This window comes from Hylobates moloch, unplaced genomic scaffold (genome assembly GCF_009828535.3).
Source record: "Hylobates moloch isolate HMO894 unplaced genomic scaffold, HMol_V3 SCAFFOLD_1, whole genome shotgun sequence".
Taxonomy (NCBI): domain Eukaryota; kingdom Metazoa; phylum Chordata; class Mammalia; order Primates; family Hylobatidae; genus Hylobates; species Hylobates moloch.
The window spans coordinates 173,713,120-173,722,674 of NW_026652276.1; the positions used below are offsets into that span (position 1 = coordinate 173,713,120).

A 9,555-nucleotide genomic window follows, 5' to 3' on the forward strand; every position below is an offset into this window, starting at 1 on the left:
CAATTAGAGTATAAAAAAGTTTTCTTCCCTGAGAAGATTCAGGGTAGTGAATTTTGTTTTGAATAGCAATTTTAGAGTAATGATTTTTTTACTTAAAAAATGAAATTTTGAAATAGTACAGAAAAGTTGAAAGAATCATACAGTGTATAGTCATCTACCCACCATCAAAATTTTGTTATATTTGTATTATTACATATCTGTCCCTCCATCCTTTCATCAACCCATATTCTTTTCTGTTGTTCGGTTTCAAAGTAAATTGCAGACTTCAATACACTTCACCCCAAAACACTTCAGGGAACATATCATTGATGATAATTCAATACTTTAAGTTTGTTTTAAGTGAAAGGCACACATTACAAATATACGATTTAATGAATTTTGAGAAATGAATATACATCTATAACCCCCAATTCCTATCAAGATATAGAACACTAGTTCACCCCTGAGAGTAACATGTATTTTTGCATGCAGTCAATCCCACATCTCCCAAAGGAAACTACTGTAATGATCTTTTTAAACCATAGGTTAGTGTTATCTGTTGTAGAACTTCATATAAGTGTAATCACACAGTATCTGTAGTATTTTGTGTACATTTTATTTTACTCAGAAAGATGTTTTTGAGATTCATTCGCCTCGTGTTAACAAATGTAGATTCCTTTGTATTCCAGAGTAGTATTCTATTGTGTAGATATACCAAAATTTGTTTATCCAGTCTGTTGATTGATACCTGTGCTATTTCCAGTGTTTGACAATGCATAAAGCTGCTATAAATATCATTGCACATATCTTATTGTGTGTCTATTTTTAAAAGTTTGTTATAATGATTTCAGAGAGCAAAAAATGTTTATGTTCATTAACTATTATGTCATGTAGGGTTTGCTTTATCTTAGATATGTTCATTCATGTTCTAAAGGCCATACCTTATTTGATATTTCCCTAGCACTGCACTACAATTCTCGGGTTTATATATAGATTTATTTTTCTTGACTTTTCTCAGCAATTAAAACTAAATCAATTTTTATGTGTTTCTTTTATTTATTTCACTACCATTTATGGGACATTGTAAGACACTTTGCTAAGTTTGGGTGTTATGTCAAATTAGACAGAATTTCTCAACTCACACACCAACTAGAATATTAGGAGAGGACACATATCTCTCTCTCTCACACACAGACACACACACACACACAGACACACACACACACACACCCCTTTCAAACGATCATCCAGTATGTCAAGAACAAGAGTAGGGTCTCTTGCAGCATTGGGGAGAAGGGAGTGCAGTAGGGTAGATAGTGACAAGATGAGGAAAACCTTCTGGGGTAAGTTGGCTTTGGAGTAGATTCTTGGGTTTAGAGCTGAAAAAGATCATCCTGTTTGGAACCCTTGTCTAATACATGAGTAAACTGAGACCTTGCGAGGTTCACTTATTTGTCCAAAGGGGTTAGATAGGAATTAGAAGCCATGTCTCCCAAGTTCCAATCCAGTGTTTTTCCTTCTCCAATGTGGTATTTCAGTAGATTTTTATAACCATTGATTGACAACCTACCAAGTGGTAGGACTTGGGTCATATCTTAGGAATTAAACAATGAATGAGATATAGAGTTCCTGCCATTAGGAAGTCCCAGTCAGTTAGTGGCACTACCTACCTAATTATATACACATGCATGTGTGTATATATCCCACCATTTCAGCAATAGGAGCACAATCCCATGCGAATGCAGAGGACATGGCTATTAAAGCCCTATTATCTCAACATGATTTTATAAAGGATTTTCAGTGTTTTACTTTAAATATTACCTTGAAGATAACCAACAGGTCTCTGCCTTCCCTCCCCACACACCATGTTGAATCAAAGTTTCTCAAGCAAAGGCTGCAGAAATCTCATGTTTTCTTTTGAGTTTATGGCTGATACCCTAGAGCTCTTTCCTTTAATATCCTATGAGCTCCTTGAGGGAAGACATCTTGCTGTACTCATTTTTGTATCCCTAAACTCTAGTCATGGTCCTGCAACAGGACGGTGCTTAACAAATATTTCAACTGCTAATGGTTTTTCTAAAAAATTGTTAAGGCTGTTAAACATGAGACCTCAGACCAGTTCTCACAGAGCCAGTCAGCAGGAGCACTGAGGAGATCTACAGTCTACTCTTCCAGAGGCTTGTCAGCTCAGCAGAGGCAGGGAAAAAGTGATATGTTGGTGTGTATGCTGTGATGTTTTTCTATAACCCTGTCCCTGTAGCCCTAAAGCTCCTGGATTTATCCACCCCAATGAAAGCAAACACAAAAGCAAACTTACCCTTCCTGACAGCTACTCAATGTCAACTTCCTATTATCTTCTTATGTTACTATTCTACTTTAGACATACATCTATTTGCATGTGAGACTGATTGGCCTCCTATTTCATTTATTTTAAAAAATAATCATAGTTCTCTTCATTTTTATTCTCTTTATTAGCATAGTCTCCCTATCTGATTCCAGCAGCCTTCAGAAAGCTTTCTCTAACAATTAAAATGTTGGAAGGAGCCTGGGCAACATGGCAAAATGTTGTCTCTACAAAGAAATATAAAAATTAGATGGTTGGGCGCAGTGGCTCATGCCTGTAATCCCAGCACTTTGGGAGGCCGAGGCGGGCGGATCACGAGGACAGGAGTTCGAGACTAGCCTGGCCAACATAGTGAAACCCCGTCTCTATTAAAAATACAAAAAATTATCTGGGTGTGGTGGCAGGTGCCTATAATCCAAGCTACTTAGGAGGGTGAGGCAGGATAATTGGTTGAACCCGGGAGGCAGAGGTTGCAGTGAGCCAATATTGCACCATTGTACTCCAGCCTGGGCAACAAGAGTGAAACTCTGACTCAAAAAAAAAAAAAAAAAAAAAAAATGGCGTGCTTGCTCGCATCTGTGATCCTAGCTACTCGGGAGACTGAGGTGGGAGGATCACTTGAGCCTGGGAGGCAGAGGTGGCAGTGAGCTGAGACTGCACCACTGTACTCCAGCTTAGGTGACAGAGAAAGACCCTGTCTCAAAAATACAATAAAAGGTTGGAAGAAATCCCATCTCTTCTTTCTCCTTTCCTCATTAAAGAAAACTAATTTATTTTAATAGTCTACCTTTCGAATGTTTTATATAATGCCAGCAATGATACATTTGAGTGAAAATTTTGACCTATTATCAAAGATAACTTGTTTAATATCTTTAATAGGCATATACCTAAAAGATTTTCCTAAAACATATTAGTGAACTCAACTGATCTAGTGTCTTATTGGCATTCTCCTTAATTATTTCTGCTGTCCTTTTTCTTATTATTCAGCCTGTATTATCTTGAAAATATTTAGTCAGTTCTGTTTTGCCCGCAATTAGCATGGCTAGGTCATTGATTTCAGCACTCAGGTCAGGTATGGCCTCCGGAAGAGTCTCAGTGGTTTCTTTGCAGGGATCATAGCTACGTCTTTTGGTATCTATTGCAATCATGGGTTTGCTGCTATTTTGAATTTGTCTGTCTTATCTCTTGGACATCAAAAGTGCCCTTCAGGGTAGGCATGCTACTTGTTTTATATCTGCCACCCAATTTTAACTATAAAATCCTAATCACAAGTGGCAACTAGATAGATTAAAATGATTTCTGGAACTTTCCTTCAGGACATGTAAGATCCTAAAATCTTACGAGAATTTCAGTGAGTTGATTTTGTCTTTAATATTTTTTCTTAGGAAAAAGAAGACCATTTTGAATCTGTTCAACTGAAAACCTCAAGATCCCCAAATATATGAAGAGACAGTGCTGTAGCCTTGAGACTAATGAACAAAGAAACCTGCTCTAGTTTTACAGGACCATATTTTAGGGTCTGTCCTCATACCTGTCACATTGGTGATCTCACAGAGGAGGGCCATGCCGCTGAAAAGGGAAGGAGATTGAAACATTTGATTGCCTTATCACATGGTCAAGTACCTTGCCAAATAAAGGAAAGCAAATGATTTGGGTCTCAACTGAAGATGAAGCTCAACTCAGGAAGAGATTTATCTGTATATACACATAACTGAAAACCAAGTTTAAGCCCACCAATGCACTGCTGATGCATGCCATATAATTAATGGGTAACTTTTATTCTTTATAATGTCTATATAACAAGTGTGATTTGGAGGGCACATGTGAGCATATGCATTATGATCCAATTTATGTTTTTTCTTTGTTTATATTTTGGGGGAAATTAAAAATTTTTTAAGGTATATTTTTCCCATTATTTATTTTCCTGACCTTAAAACAGCTTTTCTACTAAAAAATGGTGAGCAATGAAGACAATAAATTTTTCATTTTTCCATAGGGTATCTTCTCTTGATTTAAATTTCAGAAAGAGTTAGCATGTGCTTGGGTTATCTAGATTTATAATTGCCTTTGAAATTCCATCCTTGTTGGAACTGGTAAGAAGGGCTTGACTGAAAGTTTGAAGGAATCTAAGAAACTAGTAAGAAAGGTAATGAGAAGCCCTAATTCTCCCTTAATGCAAACTAGCTGCTAGTATCGTAGAAGTCAAATGACTTAAAACAGTTTATGTAGTACTCGAAGTATAATTAAAGTAAATAGGAAAGCTTGTCAATCAAATCACTGGCAAAATCATGAAGAAGAAAGTGAGATGGTTTGTCTATAAGTACAGATGACTGTATGAAATACTGGGGTAATTTCATGGTCTCCAGAATATGTCAGTGGGACTTTTGCTCTTTGTCAAGCACCAGAGGTTATATGGTTATTTTTCTGCTGCAAGACTTTGAGGATGATGACTTTCTTAGAAACTTAAAAAAAAATAATCCAATAAGGCAGGAATTCAGTTTTGAAAAATTACATATAATTGTATTCATAATAAGAATGTGGTTATTCCATAAGCAGTTATGAAAGAATTATTGTTCTTATTCAAAAGTGATCCAGATAATTGTGATTTTTCTATGGTGGGCTACTGGTGTTAGCACGACTTGGATATTATTTGTTGAAGGAAGTATGAATGAAGTTGGATTTGACCAATTTTGTGTAAACCTTAATTGATTTAAAACTGAGAAAGAGGGGGGTTTCCTGGCCATTGCTGATCTAAGGTGCTCTTATTTGTTTCCAATAAACAGTAATCTTTATAGACCTTAATGCAGATTTTAAAAAATAGTTGTGATTGGCTGAGAGAGGCAGGGCATATATGTAGGGAAATGATTTGCCCCAAGCATTTCAATGAAGTATGACTTGTAACTTTTGTGTCTGAAGGTGGTGTCTTTATTTTTGTGGAAAATGGGAGAAAAATGAATAATTGTGTTTATTTGGCTGATTGGTAATACACTAGACCATTCTGTTATTATTGAATGAATGTTTTGTGTATATCTCTGCTGTTGTACATATGAGTATAGGTGAGGTTGTCGTTGTTTGCTGTGATTCAGGGAGGGTGTCACTTTGCATAAACCTTTTTTTTGCATTTAATTTCTTGAGTGTTCTTATAAAGAAGACATTATGTTGGCATTCTTCATTTTGATCCTGCCAACAGAGTGCTTATGAGCATTTCTGCATTTTGATCAAAATTTAAACAGAAGAGTGAAAATACATTTGAAATGAACCCTTTCAGAGGAACCCTGGCAAAGCTGTATAGACTGGACAGAGTGAGAAAGCTTCCACAGTCACCTGTCACCTTTCTCCTCATCTTCCACTGTGTTCAATATGTATGTTCCAAGCCATAGAGATAATTGGGATTTGCTCCCAGGTAGCTTCTTTCTTCTCCTGTCACTGGGCTAAAATCTCTGACATGTCAAAAATGCCTTAAATTTTAATGAACTCTCTGAAAATGTAGTTGATATTGGAGAATTTATTTTATTTCTAATTTTAGATATTAAATATATTTTGTCAACACAGTCCCATCTTTGGGAAGGAGCTGATTTTTTCCTTTGGATTCCAGTGGTTTGTCATTTTATTTCAAGCACTGAAGAAGTATGACAGAAAGAATATTATGGGGAAAATATTATACCAATCCTGGCTATAAAATTCCCTTTAGTTTTATGCCTGGCCTTTGCAAAGCTCAGTGAAATGTTGAAAGGAATAAACAAATTAATCATGTTTCTGTGACTTTTAATTGACACTTGTTCCTTTTCCCCCCAAAGTGGTAGAAGAAGTTATTTGTTATTTTTCTAAAAGGCACAATTTTGAAGCCTTAACTACTTCATTAAGTCAACTGTTGCCTATAACATCTCTTAGCACTCGTCAAAACGTATTTAAATCAATTTTCCAATGGATGAGAACATGTCTTCTGTGGATAAATTATATTATGTCATTTAACAACATTGAGCATTTTGATATGTGTTCACTGAATTGAAAAACCTGAATCTCATTATTGTTGACTTTTCCCCTTTAGTTACTAGTAATCACATCCTTTCTAGGATTAAAAATATTTCATAGTATTTTTGTGTAGATGTCTGTCCTTATTTTCTTCCCAAAGAAAAAAGGTTGTTTAAATTGATTATGTGGAAGAATTGCTTGGGTCCGGTCTTTAGCATCTGGGGTCTCCAGGTCCCCAGGTGGGTCATGATTGACTGCTTCCTCAAGACCCATCTTGCCAACTCTCATTTGATGCCTATCAATAGAACTACTTCCTGCGGCACATGTCATTTCTAATGGGAGGCTAATGTGTACATAATTTCTCTCTTCCTCATAGAAATAAATTTCTCTGGGGGTTGCTGTGGGAAGATGACTTCATTAGCCATGTTTAAAGTGAGTGTACTGCTCACATTTATCTTTGTACACTTAGAGTATGTAGAGTTGATCTTCAGAGAAACTAAACCTCCCTCATATCTATTTATAGTAATCATGAATATGATTGCAGTTGACAGGCCCAACTCCTAAACTAAGTTTGCCACAAAGAAAATGTCCTTAGAGGAGTAAACTTTTAGAAATCTCAACACCCAACTCATTCCTTGGAAGCTGAAATGGAATTTACCTTCATACTAACTGGCTACAGATTATTCTCTTGCTGGATTTTACTTTTATTTTAACATTTTTATGTGAGTTCCTTTTAGAATCATAAATGAAAGAAGTAAAACTTTAAGATGGGAATGAATAATTGAAAAGAGAATTATATTTACTATTATAATTGATATTATTTGCTATTATGATTACACTTGTCTAGATCAGATCCCAGCAAACATTTTTTTTTGTAAAGGGTCAGATAGTACATATTTTTGGCTTTGCAGGGCGTGTGGGCTCTATTGCATTTACTCAACTCTGCCATTGTAGTATGAAAGCAACCACATACAAAATGTAAATGGATGGGCGTGGCTGCATTCCAATAAAACTTTATTTACGGACACTGAAATTTGAGTTTCATTTAAATTTCATGTGTCATGAAATCTTTTGATGTCTTTCTAACTATTTAAAAATGTAAAAGCCTTCTTAGCTCTCAGGTCCTACACAAACAGGTGATGGGCTAGGATTTGGCCTAATGGTTATGGTTTGCTGACCCCTGGTTTAGATCACTGTAATCTACCACAGACTATTCAGAAGAATCTGTTTGCACACAGGTTCTTTTCCCTTTAGAAGCTTAGCACCTAAAAAGTTTGTCAAGTCTTCAGAGTTGTTCAACAAGAAAATAACTCATCACGTGCACTTGATGATTTAATCACTTACCCAATACAAAGTCAGATACTCTCCTGAGTTGCAAAGGATAAAATTAAAGCCAGTGAATTGGTTAAAAGTAAATTAGCAAGGTTGATTTAAAAGCCTTTTCTCATTGGGGTTTAGATAATATTCATTGCTAAAGTAACTGAATTTGGAGATACTCAGTCTTAAATACAGATTCATTTAAAGTAACCATATGGAAGTAGGGAATGTTGATGCATAAAAGTAGCTTCAGCATAGGTTTTCCAGCCCCAGCACTGAAGAGAGTCTCTTCGTCTGTTTGCATTTGTTTAGTCAGGGCACACCTCAATCCTTATACATTTGCCAACAATCCTATTTTAAGACTGATTAAGCTGCAAAAGACACTTAGAATTCCTTTAGTGACTGGTGCTTCCAGAAACAGATCAATTTCCTTGAACAAATGATCCCAGTAAGGCTTTTAATTTGCTGAAATTTTCTTCATCTTATTAATGATGCGTGTGGATATTGGTAAATTTGGCTTAGAGGGGCAATGTTTTCTTTATCTTAGATGACTGATTTCAGATTACCTTTGATTGCTTTTCAAATAAAAGCATTAAACCAGTGGGAATTATGCACATGTAAACCTATCACAGAGCAGGAGTGATAATTTCCTTGTTCATAGGCTTCGCCTTTGTAGAGCTGTGGTTATAATCCATGCTGGTGTTCCATCTTCTTGGCACCTCACTTTTCTTGGCTTCTCCGTGCTCACAGTGCTCGACTAAAGAGCTCTGGGGCCCAAAGCTATCATGGTGGGTGGGTGAATAAAGCGAGGATTGCTGAGAGAAAGTGCAGAACTAAAGACTGTGAAGGTACACTGGCTAAATTACCTCCTTTCTCAACCACTCTCTTAATCTCTCCTATGTGTGGTCTACAAGCCAGCTGGCCTCACAGTTTAAAAATAAGGACCATTTTATTTTACTCTGATAAACATGAGCAGGCTGGAAGATCTAATATTTAAACTGCAGAGGAAAATGGAGCACCTCAGAAGCTGTAAACACTCAAAAATACCATAGAAAATCAAGCATGTAGTAAGGTTTTGATCTTTTTTAAGTTTCTTGTTAACTTACAAAAAACAATCGCATATAGTTATGGGGTACAATGTGATGTTTTGATACATGTATACATTTTGGAATGATCAAAGCAGGCTAATTAGTTTACCCATCACCTCAAATGTTTGTCATTTTTGGTGGTGAGAATCATTAAAATCTCTTTTACCCATTTTGAAATATACAATACATTATTATTAACTATACTGTAGTCACCGTGCTGTGCAATAGAATATCAGAACTTCTATCTAACTGAAACTTTCTACTTGTTGACCAATTTCTCTCCTTTCTGGTTCACCCCCACTTTAGCCTGTGGGGACAACCATTCTACTCCCCGCCTCTATAAGTCTGACTATTTTAGATTTCACATGTAAGTGAAATCTATGGTATTTGTCTCTTTTTGCTTGCCTTATTTCACTTAACATAATGTTGTAGGTGTATCCATGTTGTCACAAATGATAGAATTTTCCGTTTTTTAAAACAGGCTGAATAGTATTTCATTTGTGTGTGTGTGTGTGTGTGTGCGCGCATATGTATCACATTTTAAAAATCCATTTATCCATTGATGGACACTTAGGTTGTTTACATATTGTGGCTATTGTGCATAGTGCTGCAATAAACATGGAAGTGCAAATATCTCTTTGACATACTGATTTCATTTCCTTTGGGCATATACCCAGTGTGGGACTGCTGGATTATATGGTAATTCTAATTTTCATTTTTTGAGGAACTGCCATACTGTTTTCCAAAATGGCTATACTAATTTCCAATACTACCAAAGTTCCCCTTTTCTTCACATCCTTACCAACCCTTCTCTTTCATCTTTTTGCTAATAGCCAAGCCAACAGGTGTGAGGTG

At 36.1% G+C, this 9,555-nt stretch overlaps 1 protein-coding gene across 8 annotated transcripts in view; it reads left to right on the forward strand.

The window, feature by feature from the left end:
- ELAPOR2 (endosome-lysosome associated apoptosis and autophagy regulator family member 2) overlaps positions 1-9,555 on the forward strand; it is a 245,149-nt gene that overhangs the window by 181,703 nt on the left and 53,891 nt on the right. For 4 of the 8 annotated variants that reach the window (XM_032761193.2, XM_058425172.1, XM_032761194.2 and 1 more), the window contains one exon: positions 3,709-7,768. The exons of 2 other annotated variants lie outside the window; for them this stretch is intronic. In XM_032761193.2, coding sequence (XP_032617084.1) covers positions 3,709-3,768 — 60 coding nt within the window. In that variant the 3' untranslated portion in view covers positions 3,769-7,768. Of the gene's footprint in view, positions 1-3,708; positions 7,770-9,555 lie in introns of those variants that run through there. 2 more of the 8 variants (XM_032761191.2, XM_058425177.1) reach the window with 1 other exon arrangement.